We start from the raw sequence: 23,254 nt of genomic DNA, 5'->3' as shown, positions 1-23,254 counted from the left end.
GGGCATTAGATCCTATTATAGATGCCTGTTAACCACCATGTAGTTGCTGGAAATTGAACTCAGGACCTTTGAAAGAGCAGCCAGTGCTCTTACCTGCTGAGCCATCTCTCCAGTCCCAGAATGTGAGGTTTCAAGAATCAGTCTTGGATATTTGCATTTTTACTCAAAGATCTGGATGTATACCTGCTTGTTGCTTGGGGTAGACACTGGTCTGTCCCTTGAGCTTCCTCTTCCATGCATGCTCTATTCATTCACCTTACAGAAGAAAACATCTAGAGTTCCCCAGGGTCCACAGTTCCAAAGCCTCATGCCAGTTCATGCCAGTTACAAGGGACGAGTCTAACTGTAAGTGGCTGCAGGGTCTGGTTGTTGTCTGGGCCTGAGGCACACAGTTTACTGGTCCACGTTGCTATAGCTATGTGGATTTCATAATGTTTGGGGGTGGGGTTGTTTATTTGAGACAGGGTTTCTCTGTGTAGTCCTGGCTGTCCTGGAACTCATTCTGTAGACCAGGCTGGCCTTCAACTTACAGAAATCCATCTGCCTGCCTCCCAAGTGCTGGGGTTAATAGTGCCACTACCACCCAGCTGGGACAATTTTTTATTAGGCCTGTGTGCATGTGTCTCTCTGTTTACAGATAGGGTCATTCCCATAGTTTTGATTACCAACTACTGTGGGTGGTAATATCACATAATCATGTATTTATTTGTTTTTACTGTTAGCCTAGTCTGGTCTCAAACTCATGGCAATTCTCATGTTTCAGCTTCCCACATGCTGGGATTACAGGCATGACCCACCGTGTCCAACTTTTCATTTAAATTATAACAGCATGGTGACATGCACCTTTAATCTCAGCACTCAGGAGGCAGAGGCAGGCAGATCTCTGTGAGTTGAAGCTAGCCTGGTCTAATAGTGAGTTCCAGGACAGCCAGAGCTACAGTCTTGTTATGCTCATGCCTTTTGTTACCTGGTCTCTGTGGTTGACACACAGGCCCTGACAGGGCCATTCCTTGACTCTGATGGCTCACCAACAGCCCATCTAAGTACCCACCCCCCTCGGTCCATCCAAAGCAATGTTTGCTCTGTACCATAGTGGGTCTCCACTGTCATTCCTGCTGACATGGGTGTCTCTTCTTCCAGGACTGGAAAGACCATCAGCACGTATGTGGCCAGTCAACATCTGTCACTGTCCAGGCTGATGAAGTCCATGTTGAAGAAAGTGTAATAGAAAAAGTTGCTGTTTGAGCCAAGCTTCTCCCTGCTCTACTGTGAGGCCATCGCAGGCTTAGGCCCTCTGTTGACTATGGGGGCTGCTGAGGAGAGGGGCCATGGGAAACTTGCCGGACAAGTTACTAACAAATTGACTATGCCCTTGGAAATGAACTCCTGCCAGAGACCAAGGAATGCTGGTGGCTTTCAGAATGGGGCACTCTGTCGCAGCCCAGGGCCCTCGACCTATCACGGTGCTCTTTCATCCCTGGATCATGAGTGTCCTGTTACCCATGGGGGTGCCCTATGCCACGTGTACATATCTGTTGTATCTGTTAATAAGGTTGTAAATAAAGCCCCCACTCCCGACCTGGATGTTGCAGTTACAAAGCCCACTTTATATTTATATGGCCAGAGGGTTTCTGCTGTGTCCTGATTGTGTGAGTACAGGCTGTATGCTTCCATCTATCCTACTGTGGGGATATAGGCCTGCAGGGATCCTCTTGTTGGCCTACTTTCACTGCCTGTAGCCAGCACTCAGTGAGGACCTGCCTGCGGCCCCCAACAAGTGGTTTACCCTGTCTTTCTCTGGTGGAGGTGGCTTCAGGAGAGCCTGAGGCTGCTTAGCAAGGTCTGGCTTCATATTCTCCCAGCTCTGCTTGTGTCATGAGCAGCTGAAGGACTCTGATGAGTTTCCAGGGCAGCCTGTTTGATGCATGTTGAGATGTGTTTGGCCTGTGACCAGGACTTCTGCGTGCAAAGTCCTGTTGTCTTTGTTTTTCTTCACTCTCCCTTCTCATCACACAGGACCACCCCAGCCACTGCCTGGGAGCAGGGCAAGGGGCAGAGAACTTTGGGGGAGACTCAAATTAGGTACTGGACTGATCTTGGGGTGAAACCTGTTACTCCTACTGACAACACTGGAGAGGAACACATTCTGGAAGCTTCTAAAATTTCAGAATGTTTCTCTCGGTTAGGACCCCAACTCCTAACAGTCAGGGTCCTGAGTCTCCCTCACTATGTAGGGGACATGCAGACTTAGCCAGGGTCTGGGGGAATGCCTTCAAGTTTAGGATGAACTTATCCATTCTGACACATACTTCTAAAACTGTTCCTGTGATATGAACGCACTTTGGTATGTGTAAGAAGATCATCCCTATACCCACACGCAACAGGAATGGTTCTGTCAGAAGGTCCTTCTGCACCCAGCATATCCCTGAGATCCCTCAAGGTGAATCACAGGAGCAATTGAGAGAGGGGCATGCATGTGAGTAAAGAGATCCCAATTCTGTGGGATCCCTGCCTTCTCCCCAAGGCTTAACCTGGAGTCAGGCACCTGAGGCCTTTCCACCGAATAAGGTCTCCATGACCGCTCTGTTTACCTCACTGTGTTTACCTCGGCTGGAATCAAACCTGGGGCCTCCATAACCCTTTGAGCAGGAGCCTTGCAATTCTTCCCAGAAGCGCTTTCTGGTGGCTGAGTAACCCTGAGCTCGAACCAGCCACCAGGCCATTCAGGTCAGCAGAGGTTACACAGCCCAGATCAGTTTGCCCAATGAGAGTAGTAGAAACAAGACCAAAGTATATGGCAAAGCCATCTAGACCCAAGAGTTTCTCCAACAGGAAAATGCAGGGTCACTGCTAACCACAGGGAGCCTGCAGGGGCCATCCAGGGTGTCTACCCCAAAAGAGTGGCACTATGTGAGGGCTGCAGAACAACAAGATGAGTTTTGGGGTAATGGTCCATCCAAGAGCAGTGGATGACAAATTGGAATTGATCCAATTTATTCTTTCCCTTTCCTCTAAGGAAGGAACTCAAGGAGTCTGGAAGCGCCAACATTTAGGGCTCAGTTCCCCAAGATGCATCAAGCTTCCAGTGACTTAGTCCCACTCCTGAGTTTCAGCCTTACGTTTGTATCTGAAGAGCTTTTCGGTGGAAGTGGGCAAAGATTAGACACATTTGGTATCCTAGCATCTCCAGAGGTAAAACTTAAGGGAGCCCCAGTTCCACTCACGAACCCATGACCCCTTTGGCCCCCTGGGAGCATGCTAGGAGGTCAACAGAGGCCCCGGCAGGCATAAGCATCTAGAGCCCAGTGAGGCCATAGTGCCCTCCATGGTAGGGAATTCCCCCTTATCCAGGACTGTATCAACAGTGTTCGCTTAGTGCTGTAGAACTCACAGTTCATTGTTTCTCCGTATGGAGAACAGAGTGTGACTCTTTGTCACCTGCTGTTGATGAGGAACCCCCAACTAGCAAACCTCCTCCAGCCTTCCTGACTTAACATCTCTTTCCTGACAGGATGGGAGAGGGAAAGTGTTAGGGTGAGCTATCCCCAGGCCAGAAGTCACCACCGCCTCTTGGAGGGCTGGTCCCTGGCCAAGGAGCCCCAGCACAGGGCCTGCTTGGGCCCCTCAGTCCAGCTTTGAACGCTGCTGCCTGGTCACATAGACACCCAGATGCTGGACAAACATGAGGTAAAGATGACCTGGATGGGCTTCTCTTCCAGAGGGCACCTTAGTGGAACTTGGTCAGTGCCAAGTTCGTGGTATTTTTCGGAGAGAGGCTGGCGAAAAACTATTTATTTGTATTGTACTCAGAAAACTTCCAAAATGGGGGCCCGCCCCCTCAGTGACAGCGGAGCCTTCCCTACCTAGTTCTCCAAGGAGCAAAAGCTACCCTGGACAGGGTCCTGGTGACCCAGCAGTCCCAGAGAACTCCTCTCGCTCCTCTCCGAGGAGGACACTTGTTCACTTTTCCTCTCGAGGGGAAACAGCCTGCTGTAGTCCTTTACCTAACTCTCCGGGGCAGGGGAGACTTCAGCAACCTCCTGGAGCTGAGTCAGCAAGGCGGAAGGAGGCAGGCAGGCCCCATCGGTCAGGCAATCTTTCCCTTGCTCTCCTCCAACCCTCAGCCTTCATAGATGATTTCATTCAATCAGACCAATGTGCGCCCGCGCACTCCGCACACAGGCTCGGATCTCCTTGACCTCAGGACAGCAGCTGCCCTTTCAGCAGCGGAGACGGAGAATCTTGCGGAAGACGCTGCGAAACTCCGCGTTGAAGACGGTGTAGATGACGGGGTTGAGGGCACTGTTGACATAGCCTAGCCAGGTGACCGCACTGACCAGGCTTGGAGGCACGAAACAAGCCGGACACAGCGCCCGCGTGATGTGCACCACGAAGAAAGGCGTCCAACACATCAGGAAGGCCCCTGGGGGTGGGCGGCGTGAGCCTGTACGTCTGCACTCGGGGTCCCTCACCTGGGACTCCCCACCTTTCACCCTTCCCAGCTGGACCCTTCCCGCTCCCACCTGGGCGCCCGGGACCCCTCCACGTGGTGCCCCTCTCCGCTATCAGCTCTTGCCCCAGGGCAAAAACCCACCGACTACAACCGGCAGGACCCTCATCGCCTTGCGCTCCCTTCCGGTGATCTTGGCGCCTCTTCTTCCGCGGCAAGACGGCGCGGGCGGCGCGGGTGCCTCGGGGAGCGGAAGCTCGGCGCTGCAGGGGCTCCCGGAGGGGTCTGGCTCCCGCACGCCGGAGCCGCTGGGACCCGGCAGGAGGCTGGGTGATGGGGGTGGGCAGTGTGGCAAGAACGGGCCCTGAGCAGGGTCTGACCCCGGGGGGCCCGGGCCGCTGGGTCGGCGCGGCGCGCGGCTGTGAAGCTTGGCGTGCCGGGCTGCCTCCCAGCGCCGCAGGCCACGGAAAGTGGCCCAGTAAAGCAGCAGCATGAGCGGACAGGGCAGGAAGAAGGAGCACACGGACGAGTAGACCACGTAGTCGCGGTCCTCCAGGCGGCACACGGTTGGGTCGCGGCCCGGCACGTCGTTGAGGCCGCACAGCACCGGGGCGGCCACCGCGGCCGACAGCAGCCACGTGGCGGCGATGAGCAGCAGCTGGCGCTGGCCCTGACTGTTGTAACGCAGCGGCACAGTCACAGCCACGAACCTGGCGGGGGGGGGGGTGTTCACAGGCGTGGTGAGGCCGCCCGCCGAGTGGAGAGGCGGACTGGGAGGTGGATGGGGGTTGGAGAGGGGCCCCCAGGGTACCCACCCACCTGTCCACGCTGATGGCGCACAGGTTGAAGATGGAGGCTGTGCACAGCATGACGTCCATGGCCATGAGGGTGTCGCAGAGACGGGAGCTCAGCAGCCACACGCCACCCTGGACCTGGCCACACAGAGGTTGCAGGAAAGGAACACAAGACCTGACCGTTCTGGGGGTCGCAGAATTTCTGACCCCCAGCTCTGTGAGCCCGAGGCAGTTAAAAGAGACTGCCTCTTGATTCTGGTATCCTTTGCGTAGGGAAAAGAGAATCTTGGGATGGATACCGTCTAGGGAGAGGGGAGCCGTTAGATGTTTAGACCTGATCCTCTATGCCCTAAACACAAACCCTGCCCACCTCCAAGACTCAGCTAAGGGTTACCCTTCCTGCTTGACCTGTCACCGCTGTGGGACTTTGGATGGGTCCTGTCACGTGCCGGACAGTGTCCACATGACAATTGTCCTGAGGACAGATGTGTTCTAAAATGACAGAGAAGGACCGCATAGGGCTCTGTGGATCTGCGTGGAGTGCCCTTCCTCAAGGGCAAACGAGCGTACAGCCATCTCAGCCCACACACCTCCAAATCCCTTCACACTGATTTGGGACGATTAGGAGCTTAAGAATCGTCACAGTGACGTCTGTCCCTCTGGGGAGGATCTGGGGTCAAGCGTGGCCGCTGGCCTCTGCCCTAGCTCTAGAACTCACTGTGTCTTCCTTAGAAATTCCTTGAATCTTAACACACACACACCCATAGTCCGGGCCACTATGTCCCCATTCCTGCCCTAAACAGCTTTTCTCTGGCAGAGAGAAGAATTGCCAAAAACCACGGCAGACCCAACTAAGCACCAGACCCTGTCTTTGCTGAGTCTGTGCCAGGAGTCTCCAAAAGGCTCGGAACCCACTCTCTTTCGTGACCCTTCAGGTTCACGGCCTCTATGCCCACACCCTTCACTGCTCCAAGCTTCTGGCAGCTGGGTGTTGCGGGCTTTGGGCTTTTTCCACACGGCGAGCTGGCACAGGGTGGCAAGTGTGTGTGTGTGTGTGTGTGTGTACCCAAAAGGCAGTGGTCGTCAGCGGTGGTGTGTGTGTCTGCACATTCGCCTGTCTGTCTACCTGATTTCTGGCGGGAGTTGCAGGGGGTGCAGTATTTCTGGAGTGGGAGCGAGGGCTTAAACAAAAAAGCCAAAGTTCTGTGATCCTTGGTTCCGAAAGGCGGAATTCCTCGCTGAGTGGGCAGATCCCAGACAGAGGGTAGGAAAGGATTCAGAGGGTGGTAGGGTGAGCAACAGAGGCAATGTCGGCAGAGGGTTCTGAAGGGCAGGAGAGAGAAGGGCGGTCAGGAGGCCTGGCTCGGGTTGCTGGGGCCGGGAGGTGGCGAGGGGCTGCGGAGACCGGGAAAGCGGTCACCGAGGCTCACCTCGGAGTAGACAAACAGGGGCAGCACCAGCACCGCGAGGAGGAGGTCGGCGGCGGCCAGGCTCACGATGAAGTAGTTGGTGGGAGTCTGCAGGGTGCGCTCGGAGGCCACGCTCACGCACACCAGAGAGTTCCCGGCCAGCACCATGCCGATGAGCAGCACGCCCCCCACCAGCGCCGCCACGCCCGCGCCCCCGAGCCCGGCGCTGGTCCCCAGGGACTCTGGCCCACGCCCAGGCAACAGCCCACCGTGGTCAGCGGCGCTGCCGTTCCCCATGGCGCGCCCGCTGAACGCGCCCCGCTGGGTGCAGAGCATTGAGTTTTGCAGGCAGGGGCTGCGCGAAGCCCCGCCCCCAGCACGCCCGCCCCGCCCCGCCCCGCCTCGCCTCGCTTGAATTTCTGCACTCTAGGAAACTGCACTCTAGGGGGGAAAAAATGCTTCAATTCAAGAGATGAGAATTGAGCGAAATGTCTGACATAAAGAAGTCGGGCTGGTGTTTCGCGTGATCGGGGCTGGTTTGTGCTCCCAGAAACCTATGAGGAGAATGGGTCGTCTGGACCAGATTCGTCAGAGCAATGCTATCCCGGCCAGGAGACACATGGGACCTTTTAGGCTAACAAATTACAATTACGTGTCGGGAGCGCCCGTCCAAGAAGCATTGGAGGACGTGGCCGAACCTATACTCCTGCATTGGAACACTGTCTTTCCCACGTAGGAAAACACCAGCTCTGGTTCTGCAACAGGTTAAGGGCGCCTCGCCTCTTTCTCTGATGGTTCTGAGGCTGCTCCTTGCCCTGGGGATGGCAGGATCTGGCACACTGAGCTCACTCTCCATCGGACAGCCGCACATGGGCAGAAGGGCAGCAATGCTTCAGATCCAGGCCCTGGCTGGCCCTACATTTCTTACCATCCCTCTTCCCAAGTGTCTGGTGCTGCCATCTCCATTGGTCATTGCTGAACCAGACGGTGGTGAAATGATACTTGGGCCACCTCCCAGGCCCCGCCTTAAATTTTCTTTTTCTTTTCTTTTTTCGTCTTTATTTTTGGATTTTCGTGGCAGGGTTTCCCTGTGTAGCCTTGTCTGTCCTAGAACTCACTCTGTAGACCAGGCTAGCAGCGATCTTCTGTCCTCGGCTTCTGCCTCCAGGGTGCTCAGATTAAAGAGGATGGACTGGCTCAGCCATCCTTAACCCTCAACCATCCTCAGTGGGCAGCTGAGTGGTTGCCCTCCTTCCTGCTTGCCTTTGAGATTGTGTGGACCACTGGCTACCGGTGATAGGAATGTCCGAGCTCTCACACGGGGGCTCTCTCCTCCAGACCACATCTGGAGGTCACACTTGTCACCCTGGGCCAACGCTGGACTCCAGGAACCTAGGCAGCACAGGTAGAGATGGCACGATAGAATCATAACATGAGAAGAGACAGCAGCAAGGAACGTCTCTGGAAGATTGTAAGTTCGTGCAGTGAAAGTACACGGGTACTGTGTTCGTGAAAGAATTTTTGTATATGGGCTTAATAAGGCTGAGAGATATTTCCTGGAATCCATGACTAAAGGGCTATCCTTCAAGTGGGCATGGCCTAAAGCACTCCTCTCTTCTCACCTTGCTTTCTGGCAGGAGGGCAAAGAGCTCCTGGGCCTATATGGCATACCACAGAGGGGACTTTCAGGACAGAAGGAACCGAATTCAAATTATTTCACTGGAGCTGGGCAGTGGTGGTGTCCTCTTTAATCCCAGCACTCAGGGAGGCTGAGGCAGGTGGATCTCTGTGAGTTAGAAGTCAGCCTGATCTACAGAATGACTTCCAGGACAGCCAAGGGTACACAGAGAAACCCTGTCTCAAAAAAAAAAATATTATTTTCAGGGAAATTGGGCCAGCCCACATACAGATGTTCAAGCTAATAGGCATCTGAATATGCCCTGACTAGGGCACCTAAATCCTTTTAACACATCCTTGGCAGATTTATCGTAAGAGACAGGGATAGTCTTATCCTCTCTGCTGAAGCCTTCAGTAGAAGCTCTTGACACCAGTGTCACAACATAGGACCTGAATTTACTCCCCAGAATCTATGACAGAAAAATTATCTTCTAAATTCTACACAAGCTCACATAAGGGATGACCATCTTTATCTGTAGGAGAGTCTGGGATTAAAGTCATGTGTCACCACACTCAGCTTTTCAATGAGGGTGTGTGTGTGTTAATTAATTAATTTATTTATTTATTGTTTTATTGTTTTTTTGAGATATGGTTTCTCTGTGTGTAGCTTTGAGTGTCTTGGAACTCTGTAGACCTGGCTGGCCTCATGCTCACAGAGATCTACCTGCCTCTGTCTCCCAAGTGCTGGGATTAAAAGCATGCACCACCACCGCCAGACAAAATACAATGTTTTGGTCTGTTTTAAGATTTATTTGTTTGTTTTCTGTATGTGAGTACACTGTCTTCATGCACACCAGAAGAGGACACTGGATCCTATTACAGATGGTTGGGAGCCACCATATGCTTGCTAGGAATTGAACTGGGGTCCTCCAGAAGAGGGGCAAGGGCTCTTAACTGCTGAACTATCTCTGCAGCCCCCCCCCTTTTTCAGTTTTTTAAGACAGCGATGTGTAGCGTAGTGCTGTCCTGGAACTCTCTTTGTAGATCAAGCCAGCCTCAACTCACAGAGATCTGCCTGACTCTGCCACCTCCCCCAATAGGGGATTTTTTTTTTAAAGAGTTTTCTTTCTTGTGATGTTAATGTTTTGTTTTGTTTTGTTTTTTTTTTTTTTTTTTGAGAACGCAGGAGATTTTGCTTTGCTCCTAGCCTCCCATGTGCATTGACAAAGCAATCTCTCAGGGACCAGCTTTTTTATTTGTTTGAGACAGGGTCACTTTTTGTAGCCCTGTCTCAAACAAATAAAAAAGCTGGTCCTGGAATTCTCTATATAGACCAGGCTGGTCTCATACTCACAGAGACCCTCCTGCCTCTGCCTCCCAAGTGCTGGGATTAGAAGCATGTAACACCAGCTCTCAGGGTCTTTCTTAAGCCCTTCCCAAACACAGCCTCAACCAGCTACGCTATCCTCTTCTGACCTCAGTGTATGCTGGCCCCTGCAGAGTGGTGGCCATTGCCCTACCACCTCCCCCGGCCTTCCCGATGAGGCCCTGTGCACGTCAGGATGCCTGGCTGGCGGAGGACTGCCTCCTGCCTACCCCTATTCTTGTAGGTCACTGCTCACTAACCACCTGTCTTCTCCCTTCTGCTTATTTACTCAGGGATTTGGTTTTAGTGTCACTTCTATGATTCCATTGGTCAGGACTGACATATGCTTTTTTCTCCCCCCCTGTGGTCCTGAGTATTGAACCTAGACATCATGCATACTAGGCAAGCACCCTACCACTGAGCTGTGTCTATGGCTCTAATACACACACACACACACACACACACACACACAGACACTTTTATAGCAGCTTTATTTATAGTTGCCTGAACTTGGAAACAACGCAAATGTCCTTCACTGGGTGAGCGGATAAACACACTGGTCCATTCAAACAGTGGAACATTGCTAAAGCCCTAGAAAGAATTGAGCTACTGAGCCATGAAAAGATTCAAAGCAGATGTAAATGATTATTGCCAAGTGAAAGAAGCCAGCGTGGTACTAGCAAGATGGCCCCCTGAGTAAAGGCCCTTGCTGTCAAGGCTGCCCGCTTGAGTTTGATCCCTGAACCCACAAGGAAGAAGAAGAAGAAGAAGAAGAAGAAGAAGAGGAGGAGGAGGAGGAGGAGGAGGAGGAGGAGGAGGAGGAAGAGGAGGAGGAGGAGAGCTGTCCTCTGACTTCCACACACATAAATAAGTAAATGTGAACTTTGAAACTTGGAAGCCACTGAGAAAAGGATGCAGCCTGTGCTTCCAACTCTGAGGCTCTGGAAAAGCCAGCACTGCCAGCGTCAGGGAAGAGGGCAGGAGGACAAGGGCAGGAGGGAATTTTCAGGGCTGTGACACCATGTGGAACTGGATTCACGCCGGTTTACATTGTCCAAACTGATAGAATGGCAACCACCAAGTGGCTCCTGGTAACAATTGCAGGCCTTGATGACACTGCTGTGTTGACCATGGTTCAAGCCCGTATAGTGGAACATGTCTTTAATCCCAGCACTCGGGAGGCAGAGGCAGGTGGATCTCTGTGAGTTTGAGGCCATCCTGGGATACAGAGCAAGTTCTAGGACAGCCAGGGCCACACAGAGAAACCCTGTCTTAAGGGGAGGGGGGGAGAGAAAATTCTAGGGGAGGGAGTTATGTGAGGGGCATAAGGGAACTAATTGCTATGCTTTCAGTTCAGTTTTTCTGTAAACTGAAAACTGCTCTAAAACGTGAAGTCTATTGTTTTTAAAGCCTCAGGTCATGTGGAGGGTCAGGAACCGGGAACTCATTTGATAGAGTGCTAAGCTAGCATGTGTGAAGCCCCAAGTTCCATTCCTAGCTCCATGTAAAACCAGGAATGTTGACACACTCCTATAAGGCCAGTACTCCAGAGGTACCGGCAGGAAGAGCTGAAGCTCAAGGTTACCCTACACTAGGTAACAAATCTGAGGCCAGCCTGCTGTTCATGAGACCTTTTCTCAAAAATTTCAAAACAAAGAATTTGCAAGCTCAACACCTAGCCTCCCCCTACTCCCAGTGCAAGGAGAGCTGGACTTGGTGGCTTATGCTTGCAATCTCTGCTTTTGAGAGGCTAAAGGAAGAAGATTGTTGAGGGTTCCAGGCCAACTCCGGCTATACAGTGAGTTCAAAGGCAGCCTGAATTGAATATTCTGTCTCCAAAAACTAAAGCAAACCATTCCCAATTAAAAAACAAACAAACAAACAAACAAAAAAGTGGGATTTTTTTCTTTTTCTTTTTTTTTTTTTTAACCTGAGAGCTAGCTCCAACAGTTCAATAGCTTTGTAATTTGATCCCAAAGATTGTCTTTTGGGTTTGAGTTTCAGTGCTGGGTTGGACTCAGGTCCTGGTGCCTGCGAGACAAGTGTTCTACCACTAAGGTGCGGGACTCTAGGTGTGAAGGTGTTTTGCAAGCCTATTTGACATCAATCTCCATCCAGAGCTCCTCCTCCCCACTTACCTACAACCTCTACCTGCCTGCTTTTCTCTTGTTGGAACCCATTTCCATCTCCTGCTAGCAGGCTAGGCTGCTTTCTCCCGTGCAAAAATGCAACCACAGGCCTAAGAGAATTCCCATTTTTGCTTCGGGAGATGGGCTGCCCTTACAGACATCCGTCCTCCCTTCCCTGGCTTTTCCGGTAGCGCTAGGTCTGTGGTTCCCTTTCCACTCAGTCGTCCACCCGTCTCTCCTAGGATCCTCAAGACACCTAAAGCCCCTTCCAGAGAAGAGCGCGCCAGGGTCTTGATCTAGGCTAGGTTTCAGTATAAGCTGAGGCCTCGCAGTGCGGTTCCCTCTGCCTGTCCTGAACCGCCATCCCGTTCTTGTCCCTGGTACCAGATGGAGGTGTCCATTTCGCTACCTGGTAGCACTACCCCTCTACTACCCCACCCCCGCCCAGCCAGCTGAGGGGCGCCAACGCGGCGGTGGGGACAGGAGGTGGCCGGACGACAGCTGGGGGGGCGGCTCTGACCTTCCAGCAATCGATGGGGCGCGGCCGGCCGCGCGGAGCCGGGGCGGTGCCGGAGCCCCCTGCATGCTGTCCGGGCAGCTATAAAGCGGCGGCGCGGGGCTCAGGCTGCAGCTGCAGCGTTCATCACAGCCAGAGCCCGACCATGAAGCCTCCTCTGCCCCCACCGCCGCTACTGCTACTGCTGTTGCTGCTCGCAGGCTCCGCCGCGCTCCCCGCGCCTCCCAGGTAAGCTAGGTCGAAAATCCGCTTCACCCTAGCCACACCCACACCGCGGCACTCTGACCCTCCTGACTCCGCCCCTTCCCCAGGACCCCAAGACACTCCGACGGGACTTTCACCAGCGAGCTGAGCCGCCTGCAGGACAGCGCCAGGCTGCAGCGCCTGCTGCAGGGTCTGGTGGGGAAGCGCAGGTGAGCCAGGGCGGGTAGAATTCTCGACTTGCTGATAGGGGACAGGCCTGACACGGTCCCCTATCAGCAGCCTGCCACATCCTAGTAAGCCACTAATTGTTATTTGGGCTTGGGGGTGGGTGGGAGCAGCGAGCAGGACCCAGAAAATAGCCCAGAGAACAGCCTGGCCCGGTCCAGGCCCTCAGAAGATCAGTTCTGCTTGCTGTGGTCGAACCCTCAGGCCCTACAGGATTGGTGAGCCCTCCACCCCCAGCTGGACTCCTAAAGTACCCTTCCTGTTCCCTAGCCGTGAGGGCGCGTGCACTCTGATGGGCAGTCCTTAGTTCCCTAACCAGCACTTTTCCTCCACAGGCTGCTCCCCAGGTTCGCCCTGGAGGGGCTCAGGTCTCTCTGGCTGCCTCCTGGACCAAGACCCGCTGTCGAAGTTTCAGAGTGGACTGAAGCAACCAGACAGCCCAGATAAGGGAGGAAGGGGAGTCTCCAGGAGCCTGGCTGGAATAATTTGGTTGTTCTTGGCATGAATAAAGAAGGAATTTAGACCCTGGTCCTCGAGCTCGTGGTGTGTGATGTCTGATAAAATCCAGGCTGCCCCGGCTCTGCCAGCCTGCCAGGTGTGGTCAGATCCATCCACCTCATTGAATGGCTAGGACCACACCCAGTTGCTCTTTGAACTGGAAGGCCAGCTAGGACATTTCTTCCTTATCTCTGGCATCAACTGAACTCCTCTGTTCCCCGGCTGAACTCCCTAGTGTCCCACCCTGCCCTGTGGTCCACTTGTCCAGCCACGAGGTCAGAGTGTATGGTTCGGTGAGGAGGCTCTCACCAGGCCTATAGGGGTTACTCATGAGTGGGAGGTACTGCGTACATCCTGGCTCAATATGTCTGCTTGGTCTTGGTCCAGCCCTGAAGCCTGGACAGTGATGTCATCTCCCAGGAGGCAGCCGTGGGACCACTGAAGGGTCATGAGACAAAGTGCTCAGGCCTGACAGAAGCCTAGAGCCTCAGGAAGGTTTTCAGGCATTTAAAGCAGCCACACAAGGGTCCAGAGTGGTGAGGGCTCAGCAGGCCCTTTCACAATACCCCCACCACCACCATCCTGACCCCACCTAGTGGCCCCTTCCCAGCTCTGAGGGCTTGGAGGCAGAAATAAGAAAGACGGGGGCAGGTCCAATAGAGGCCTGGACTGTGTCCTCACCAGAATTCCTGTCTTCCTACAGACAGTGGCTCCCCCAACCCCAGCTCCCAGTTGTGGTTCAAAGGTTCCACTGGCATCCTATCACACACAGAGGCCCTGCCAGGCGCTACCCTGGGGGAACTGTTGTGTGTTTCCCAGACAGGCAGGAACACACGGAGACACAGCCTTTTCCTTTGGGAACGGGGGAAAGGCAGCAACATAATGTGGCTTCAGGAATTTTGCTAAAGGACATTGAAGAGAGAGACAAGATGAGGGTCATCCTGACATGGGTTATAGCAGACCTGGCTAATGGCCCAGCCCACACCCCTGTTCCTGCCCCCAGATCCCCAGTCATGCTCCAGCTCCTTCCGTTCCTCTCCCAGTTCCTCTAGCCCTATTCCAGCTCATCCGACCCTGCCCCGTGCTCCAGTACTCCAGCCCTGCAATGGTTCCCTCCCAGCTCTTCCCTAGGCCCACCTTAATCCGTTCACTCTCCCCAGCCCCCAGCTCTGACTCAGCCTCCTTAGACCCAGCCTTGCCCTAGCTTCACCAGGCCTATTCCCCTCTCCCAGTGCTTCTCAAGTTTTTTTGTTTTGTCTGTTTGTTTTTGTTTTTTTTTTTACACCTTATGTATAGCGACTATGGGTTGGGTTGGGTTGCATTCCCAGTCATCTTCCCGGAAATTCCAGGCTGAAATATGACCTCATATCCCCTCTTAGCGCCGGCCAGCGGGAGTCCCCTTAGTGGAGGCCATTCTAAAGGATCATAAAATGAGGCGGTGCCTGGCCAGGGCGAAGGTCGCCAAGGCAGGAACTGTACCAGCCCTGGAACCAAGTAGCCTGGACCCTTCTCCCAGGTGACAGCTGCCACCATGGGGGCTCCGGCCCTCCTGTGGCTTTCCCTGCTGTTGCCATCTCTCGTAGTGCTGTTTGAACAATCTCCGGGGACCTTGGCCCAGGCCCAGGGTATGTGCTGGGCAGGGGAAGAATGGGTAGGTGGGAGAGCTGGGGTGGAAAGCATCAACTTTTCCTTTGCAACTTTCTAGCCTGTGAGGCGAACCAGACCTTTTTTCAAATTGAGGAGAACACGAATGTTACTGGGCCGCTGGCAAGCATTTTCGTCCCAGAAGGCCAGCAGGTGATCCTGGGATCCTCATCCACTCCTTCCACCTTCAAGATCGTGGAGAATCAGCTGTTTCTCACCGTGATTCCAGATTATGAGGTACGAGGTACAGGCTGTAGGCTGGACAGAATGTGCCCTCTTCGGGAACATTCATTAGCACCCACTCCTCTATCCTGGAGAAGATTCAGGGCAGGGACTAAGGAATCTCTATTCCCCAGGTAGTAAGAAGCCCTTCAGGCCCAGGGTTTGGTTGGTTGGTACTGAGGGGTAGGGCCATTAGGGGACAATGTTGCCAGGTGCCCCCTCTACCCAGTGTTCTCCACTGATGCCCAGGGCCCTGGAGGAAAACCTGCCTTCCTAGCCACACTCTCCAAGCCTAGGGCAGTGGCAGGTGATTCATAAGGCCCCTGACTTCATCCTCAGGAGAACTCACTACTGGAGGCAGTTCTGGAATGTAGGAGAGGAAACACTGTGGTAAGTCAACCCCATTGCCTGACCACCCTTGCTTTCTGTCAGAGTACCCCAAGACCACTCCTCCATGAGGTCACCCCAGGGAATCTTTCCTGACCACTCCCACACTTATTTCAGCCCAGACCCTGCCCTGAAATCCAGACTCCAACTCAGCTCACTTAGAGCCATGTATCACATCAATACCCTGAGACCCTAAGTCTGCCCCTCACTTCTCGCCTGGGAGACACCTTCACTACCAGCCGCCTAGGCCACTCCTGCTGTCACCCCACCCAGGGTATACTGGTGGCACTGTTGGCTGTGCCCCAGTTAGAGTCAGACCTACTCTCCCCCTCTCCAGTCCCATGGGGCCTTGGTCAATAGCCCTTCTTTATGATCCTTCCAGCAGATCCCCTTGCTGCTTTCGTCCCTGTGCCCCTCCTCTATCCCTTCACCACGCAGTGAATTCCTAGGGTCATAACGAGAAGCCTGCACAACCAACACAGAAACTTCCACATGTTCTTACTGGAAGTCAAAGCTAAATTCATAGCTGGGCAGGCAAGGCTGGGGTATGCAGACCCTGGCCCCAGTGTGCACATTTCTTTTGCCTGCTCAGATTAGCATGGAAATGTTGTCTCCTTAGGGAGATGACTAACCCTTATATTCTACAGTCTCCCTACCCTACCCTATACATCTGAGCCTTCAGCCCACACATTTTCAGCCCTTCCTTCCTTCCTTCCTTCCTTCCTTCCTTCCTTCCTTCCTTCCTTCCTTCCTTCCTTCCTTTGTTTCTTTCTTTCTTTGTTTCTTTCTTTCTTTGTTTCTTTCTTTCTTTCTTGACAGGGTTTCTCTGTTTAGCCTTGACTTTCCTGGACTCACTTTGTAGACCAAGCTGGCCTCAAACTCACAGAGATCTGCCTGTCTCTGCCTCCCCAAGTGCTGGGATTACAGGGGTGTGCCACCGCACCTGACTCCTTTTTAGCCTTTTACTAAAGGAAGCTCACAGGAATAACAGGCCCCACACACTTTTTGCTCCACCATGGGAACTCTGACATCCTGCACTGTTGCCCTGTACCATGACATGTTACCGCACGTATCTCAAGTAGATAATAATAATAATAATAATAATAATAATAATAATAATAATAACGATCTTTTTAGGTATAGTTTAGTGATCTCGGAGTACCTGCCTAGTATGATTGAGACCATGGGCTCCACCATCAACACACAAGTAAACAAATACACATCTCACACACACACAGAAAGACAGAGAGATGGAGAGACTGAGACAGAGACACACAGAGAGAACCTTGGCCTTGACATCCGCCCACCTGACAAGAGCAGCTTTTCCTTTCTGTCCTCTGGCTCCTGGCTGTGTTCCCTTCTCCTGGGTCCCAGGAAGGTGCTATAGCTGGTTGATTTTAACCTGAAGCCTCCTTTCTCTGCTGTTCTCTTGTGAACCTGTTTGTGAGGCTGTGAGGCTGTTTACGTTTTTCTTCTTTTGATATTTAGCTGGTTGTGTCCCCAGGATTGCCATAATTTCTCCTCGGCACACTCACCACACACATGTTGCCACACTCTAAAACTTAATTGTTTAGTGTTTATACTCTGAGTTCCTCCTAGTACAGGAGCCCACAGGCTAACTACATTGTCACCTATGTCTGCTGAATGTGAGAGGGACACAGTGACTGACTGAATGAACTGATAAGAGAAGAAAGGAATGAATGCTGGGGGGCATCAGAGCATCACTCAGCCGGGGGTGATTTTGGTGACTTTCCTGCAGGTGTCACAGAGCAGTGTGTTTGTGGCTGTCCTGGATGTCAACGACAACCCTCCAATATTCCCCTTTACAGTCAAGAACTATAATGTAACAGAGGTGAGTCTAGTGGAGCCAGAGATGGTGCCTTCTGAGTAAGGAGGAGGCAGGAGGAGAATGGGCTATCCAGGGAACCATCAGGGAGAAGCCACAGAATGGCTGAACCAACCTCCTCTCCATCCCCAGGATACCAAAGTGGGTACAACCGTCATTCCTGGGACAGAGCTGGAGGCCACAGATGCCGACAAAGATGACGTCCTGTTCTACACACTCCAAGAAGTGACCCCTGTCAGTGCTCCCCCATCCCCACTCACTATTGACCCCTCCCTTCTGATGCCTCCAGGCCTCAGTTCTTCCACCTTCTGGAGTCTCACCTCCTCCCCCCCCTCAGGATGCCAGCACCTTCTTCTCCCTGGTGAGTGTAAACTATCCTTCTCTGAGGCTGGACCGGACCCTGAATTTCTACAGGAATCAAAACATGACCTTCAAGCTGGTGGTACGGGTAAGCAGAGGGCACCCACCTGTTCTGGCTGAGTCCTGGCTGTTCTGGGCCTTGGCCAAGCTGGGCCTGATCTGCCAGGGGCTGGCTGTTACTACAGGATACCTGGAATGAGACTGCAATCCCCAGCCACACAGCTACTGCCACCCTGGTCCTGACTGTGCTGCCAGCTGACCAGCGACCACCCTGGTTCCTGCCGTGCTCCTATTTGGATGACTACTACTGCGTCCAGGCCCAGTATTATGGGGTTGTCCCCACGGGACACATACTGGTAATGGGGAGTAAGGAAGCCCAGGGTCAGACTTGAATCCAGAGCTGAGACAAAAGAGGTTCAGGGTGGAGATCCAGCAATGTCCTGTACTCCCTGAGAGGCTTAGGGACAAATCTGTGATATTTCAAACACATGTAAATGAACAATCAGTTATTCACTGACTACCCTTCCCAGCCTCAGGTGGGTGGGGCATGCAAACAAAATTCAGTGAGGAGTGTGGATCCCATGATGTGAGCTGGAGGGTGAGGACTGCAGGGGCTGGGCCAGTGCTAATAAGGGACTGCTGTGTCCTTGCCCACTGACAGTCTCCTCTGAGGCCCGCAGGGCTACTGGGAAGGCGGGATCCAGCCAAGGCTACTACAGCCTCCACTGTGCAGAGGCGAACATCGGGGCTGCAAGTCTTCCTTCTTAAGTACTTGCTGCCACTGAGGCCTGCTGCGGCTGCAGCTCATCCCAAGCAGGCACCGCCTCTACCCCCATGCTCCAACTCATGTTACAGATCTTGAGGGACAACAAGAGGGTAAGAACTGGGGCCACTCAACCTCAAGATATCTTTATCCCCACAGCCATCCCCTGTCACCTTCAGTCCTGGTCCCATCTATGCTGTGGATGGAGATCAGGCCATCAACCAGCCTATCATCTACAGCATTGTGACAGGTGAGTGAGGGCTAGCCCCACTGACGCTGGACCCTACAACAGAGGGACCAGACACCGAACTCTACCCTGAATTCTCCCAGGAAACACGGATGACACATTTATCATCAACGCAGACTCTGGCAACCTCACGATGACCAAAAGTATCCCCAGCCCCATGAGCTTCACCCTGATAGTCAGGGTGGGTACCGTACTGGATGACTGCTGGGTCTCCTGTGTTCCCTCGAGCCCCAGCTGCTGTCCCCAGATCCGTTAAGTCCTCTCCCTCATTCCTGCTTCCCCTGACTCCCCAGGCTGATCAGGCTGACATGGGCCGCTACTCAGTGACTCAGGCAATTGTGGTGGCTCGTAACGTCACTGAGAGCCCAGTCCAGTTCTCTCAGAGCCTGTATCATGGCACAGTGGCGCTTTATTCTGGGCCTGGCACAACAGTGAAGAACATGGCCTCCCCTTCGGAGATCCTGAAGATCCAGGCTCGCTACCTAGGCTTCCCGGTATGCAGCCCCTTATGCCTACCTAGTCTTTCCAGCCACCTCTCTGTGTGGACCTCTTGGGATAGACAGTGGGGCACCCAAGCCCAGGCCTCACTGCACTCTCACCTAGGGTCTCAACTCGGCCTTCACATACCAAGTCACCAACTCCTCAGAGTTCAAGATGCAGGATGATACCATGCTGACCAACGTGGAGATGAAGCAAACAGGAGTCTTCTATGTGGAGGTGGAGTGGGGATAAGGGGACCAGAGGTGTGGGGTAGAGAGGGACCCAAGAGGAACAAGCCCCTTTCCTGACCCAGGTAGAAGCTACCAATACGGTGACTAAGGACACAGCCACCACTGTTGTTGAGATCCGAGTGTCAGAGGTGCCCTCCACAGGTGAGTTCTGGGGGCCCCCAAGCAGGGTGGCTCCTCCTCTGGGACAGGTATATTTGGGGATGGAGGCAAACCCAAGTTCTGTACATGCTACCCCCAGAGTCCCCCAAGCCCACAGGAGCTGGAGGAACAACTGGGCCTTCGAGTAACAGCACTTTGGAAACCCCCATGACCTCTGGGACCTCTCAAGGACCTACCACAACCAGCTCCGGGGGAAGTGCTGGCCCATTCCCACCCTCAGGCACAACTCTAAATCCACCTGCCTCCTCGTCCATACCTGGGGGGGTCCCTACTCTTGGAATCAGCACTTCTCCCCAGACAGTCACTGCTGATGGGAGCTCAACAAGGCCCCCCAAGCCAGGAACCTCTCAGCCAGTGGCCCCCATTACAGGGGCCAGCACCTCCTCTCAGCCAGCCACACCCAGTGGGGGCTCAACACAGCCCCCCAAGCCAGGAACCTCTCAGCCAGTGGCCCCCATTACAGGGGCCAGCACCTCCTCTCAGCCAGCCACACCCAGTGGGGGCTCAATACAGCCCCCCAAGCCAGGAACCTCTCAGCCAGTGGCCCCCATTACAGGGGCCAGCACCTCCTCTCAGCCAGCCACACCCAGTGGGGGCTCAACACAGCCCCCCAAGCCAGGAACCTCTCAGCCGACAGCCACTGGGCCCATCAGGAGTCCCTCACCTTCAGGTAGTCCAACATACTGTTTGTTCTGGAGTCCCCATCACTCTTCTTAACTCAGACAGGGGTTCCAGGGATGTGCTGTAGGAAGGGTCCACCCAGGCTAGCCTGGCCTAACCACATTGACTACCTCCAAGGAGTCTTGTCTAGTTCCAGACAGACGGCCCCAGGGGATTATAACGGGGTGAAGGTGGAAGGTGTGGGGACACAGAAGCAGGTCTTGGAGCCAGTGAATCCCCTAACTCTCAGGACAATCTGCATTTAGGGTCTTCAGGTGGGAGCTCTACTCCAGTACCTAGGGGGGTACAAGATAAAAATTAAGGTTTTATGGCTGAGTGTGCTAACATATTCCTTTAATCCCAGTACTAGCGAGGTAGTGAAAGGCAGACCTCTGTGAGTCCAGCCTGGTCTATATAATGAGTTTCAGTCCAGCCACAGCTACACAGAGAGAACATGCCTATAAAAAAATTATGGCTGGATGTAGGGGTGCATGCCTGTGATGCCAGCTACTAGCGAGACTTAGGTAGGAGGTTCGCTTGAGCCTAGGAATTCAAGGCTAGCCTGAGCAGCGTACGGAGGCAGTGGTACGGAAACAAAAACGAAAAACCCACAGCTGGGAGATGACACACTTGGGCCTTCTAAGCATGAATTTGGTCCCCAGAACCCACATTAAACAGCTAGGCATTGGGGGAGGGGTGCACTTACAGCCCAGTGTTGAGAAGTCAGAGACAGGAAGAACCCTGGGATCACTGGTCACATAGCCCAAGGCCAGCTCTAGGCCAGTGAGAGACTCTACCTTACAAAATAAGATGGGGACAGGCAAGATGCTGAGCTTGGATCTGAGTTGGATCCCTGAGTCCTACATACGTAGTGAAAGAAAACTGACGCCTGCAGGTGTCCTCTGACCACAACATGCACCGTGCCATGCAACACAGATATACACACTACATATATAAACTTAAAACACACTGCACAGCTGGGGAAGTAGTGCACTTGGAGAGGCAGAGGCAGGTGGATCTCTGTGAGTTTGAGGACAGCCTGGTCTATGAAGCAAGTCCAGGACAGCTGAGGTTACACAGAGAAACCCTGTCTCGAAAAATACAAAGCAAAACAAAACCAAACCAACACACACACACACACACACACACACACACACACACACACACACAGAGAGAGAGAGAGAGGAGATTCCCACTGATAGGTCTGTGTACTGGTCATTAAGCTGTACCCACAAATTCCTTCAAGGTACAGGCTCACAAAGGGCCAGGCATGGCTAGTTGTCCCACAGGAATGATCACCAGAGGCAGTTGTACATGGCCAACTTCTGATGACTGTTCTTTTTAAATACATTTTTAAAAAATGTATTTATTTTTATCTTATGTACATTAGTGTTTGTATGTATGTCTATGTGAGGGTGTTAGATCCCCTGGAATAGGAGTTACAGACAGCTGTGAGCTGCCATGTGGGTGCTGGGTCCTCTGTGAAGGCAGTCAGTGCTCCTAACCGCTGAGCCATCTCTCCAGCCCCACTGATGGGTGCTCTCTAGAAATTGTGTCAAGTGTCACTGAGACCTGCGTACGGTCTAGGTGCTACATGTATTCAAAACTGGAGTTGAAGCCACATAAGACAAAGCTCACTACAGCCAGGTTCACTGTGTGCCCCTAAGCGACGTCCTGGTATGTCAGAAGCTGGCAGCCATGACACCAGGAGCCTCGGTATCCCCAGGCAGGCTCTTGGTAGAGTTAGCAGCAGCGCACCCATTCTCGGAACCTCAGCTGGAGGTGTTGGGCCAGGCGAGTCCTGTCTTGTTTTCACGGTATCTCAGCCCGGCCCAGGTTGAAAGGAAAGTGCTTTTGGGAGTGTTTCAACAGTAAGTGGTCTTGATGTCTTGAACAGAGCCACCAGGAGGAGGAGGAGCAGGAGGAGGTGAGCTGGGTGACGGCCAGAGGTTTTCCACGGTGGACATGGCAGTTCTGGGCGGCGTGCTAGGTGCGCTGCTGTTGCTGGCCCTCATCGGCCTGGTCATCCTCATCCATAAGCACTACCGTCACCGGCTCAAATGCTGCTCTGGCAAGGCTGCGGTAAGGGTCCTGGGCTAGGTATAGAGTAGAAAGGGGCTAAGGGAGCACAGAAAAGGGACATGGAGGGCTGAAGAGAAACAACTGGGGGAAACAGCTTCCCAGGGGGGGAAAACAGAGGTGGGCTGGGGTGGGTGTGCTGATGTCACGTGGTAGGGGGGCAGGGGAACAGTGGGAGCCAGCGATGGTGGGAGGAGGTTCGGAAGGCACCAGTGGGAGTAACAGCACAGCTTCTGAGGCCTTTGCCCTCGCTGAACCCTTAGGAGCCAAAGCCGAGTGGTTATGACAACCTGACCTTCCTCCCAGATGACAAGACCAGTTGGTCAACCGCTTCCAACCCTCAGCCAGAGCCAGGCCCTGAGCCCACCCAGCAGTCCCCTGGGTCCCAGAGCCCCATGTCCCCCAGCCCCACGCCGCCCTCCAGCTCCCCGCCCCCGAGCCCAGAGCCCCGAGCCCCAGGGTCTCCTAAGACAGTGCAGGCTGGAGACGGTCCTTCAGCCGTGCGGTCCATCCTGACTAAGGAGCGGCGGCCGGAGGGGGAGGGCGGCTACAAGGCCGTATGGTTCGGCAAGGACATTGGGGCGGACGCTGATGTGGTAGTCGTCAACGAGCCTACCGAGCCTACCGCAGACAGCGCCTCGGGAAGCGAGGGCAGCGACGACGACGACGACCTTGACCGGAATAAGAATCCTCACTTTGGCCACGAAAACACTTACATCTAGGACGGCACCCCCACTCTCCAACCCAAGCCACTCCCTTTTCCTCTGCTAATTAATTAAAGTAGCACTTTCGAATTCTCGAGTCCTGATGCGGGTGCCAGGGAGCAGTGCCAGGGAAGGTCCTTCAACAGAGGCCAGTCGCACAGGCTTCCTCTTTCGGGTTGCGGTGGGGCTCACCCGACTCCCGCCGACTTCACCCCCACAGCCCTGCACTCCACCGAGGAGAGC

The 23,254-nt window shown here is 53.7% G+C and overlaps 4 protein-coding genes across 9 annotated transcripts in view; 3 read left to right on the top strand and 1 right to left on the bottom strand.

Annotated features, from left to right (window-relative positions):
• The window catches only part of Deaf1 (DEAF1 transcription factor), a 33,394-nt gene extending 31,810 nt beyond the window's left edge, over positions 1-1,584 (top strand). For all 4 annotated transcript variants that reach the window (XM_021646174.2, XM_021646173.2, XM_021646172.2 and 1 more), the window contains one exon: positions 1,141-1,584. In XM_021646174.2, coding sequence (XP_021501849.1) covers positions 1,141-1,245 — 105 coding nt within the window. In that variant the 3' untranslated portion in view covers positions 1,246-1,584. The remainder of the gene's footprint in view (positions 1-1,140) is intronic.
• Positions 1,585-3,785: 2,201 nt separating this feature from the next.
• On the bottom strand, positions 3,786-6,970 carry Drd4 (dopamine receptor D4). Its single transcript, XM_021646157.2, has 4 exons — positions 6,675-6,970; positions 5,270-5,382; positions 4,595-5,160; positions 3,786-4,423 (listed from the first exon to the last, which is right to left on the bottom strand). Exons 1-4 carry the CDS (start codon positions 6,948-6,950, stop codon positions 4,221-4,223), a joined length of 1,158 nt encoding a protein of 385 aa, XP_021501832.1. The 5' UTR covers positions 6,951-6,970; the 3' UTR covers positions 3,786-4,220.
• Positions 6,971-11,642: 4,672 nt separating this feature from the next.
• Sct (secretin) lies at positions 11,643-13,239 on the top strand. Of its 2 annotated transcripts, XM_021646256.2 has the most exons (4): positions 11,702-12,510; positions 12,594-12,695; positions 12,825-12,929; positions 13,047-13,239. In XM_021646256.2, the coding sequence occupies exons 1-4, from the start codon at positions 12,299-12,301 to the stop codon at positions 13,156-13,158; spliced, it is 531 nt and encodes a 176-aa protein (XP_021501931.2). In that variant the 5' UTR covers positions 11,702-12,298; the 3' UTR covers positions 13,159-13,239. The 2 variants fall into 2 exon arrangements, with proteins under 2 accessions (XP_060246706.1, XP_021501931.2); XM_060390723.1 differs by lacking the exon at positions 12,825-12,929 and having other exon boundaries at positions 11,643-12,510.
• Positions 13,240-14,660: 1,421 nt separating this feature from the next.
• Cdhr5 (cadherin related family member 5) lies at positions 14,661-23,101 on the top strand. 2 transcript variants are annotated; one of them, XM_021646158.2, is made up of 15 exons: positions 14,661-14,834; positions 14,915-15,090; positions 15,415-15,465; positions 17,222-17,314; positions 17,441-17,542; positions 17,646-17,756; positions 17,854-18,024; positions 18,591-18,681; positions 18,762-18,859; positions 18,972-19,172; positions 19,282-19,395; positions 19,472-19,550; positions 19,648-20,238; positions 22,126-22,310; positions 22,571-23,101. In XM_021646158.2, exons 1-15 carry the CDS (start codon positions 14,741-14,743, stop codon positions 23,027-23,029), a joined length of 2,616 nt encoding a protein of 871 aa, XP_021501833.2. In that variant the 5' UTR covers positions 14,661-14,740; the 3' UTR covers positions 23,030-23,101. The 2 variants fall into 2 exon arrangements, with proteins under 2 accessions (XP_021501833.2, XP_021501834.1); XM_021646159.2 differs by lacking the exon at positions 19,648-20,238 and having other exon boundaries at positions 14,663-14,834.
• The last annotated feature ends 153 nt before the right edge of the window (positions 23,102-23,254 follow it).

Source organism: Meriones unguiculatus, chromosome 1 (assembly GCF_030254825.1).
Source record: "Meriones unguiculatus strain TT.TT164.6M chromosome 1, Bangor_MerUng_6.1, whole genome shotgun sequence".
Lineage (NCBI taxonomy): Eukaryota > Metazoa > Chordata > Mammalia > Rodentia > Muridae > Meriones > Meriones unguiculatus.
Note: the sequence above shows the minus strand (reverse complement) of the source record. Positions and strands in the feature narration are given on the sequence as shown.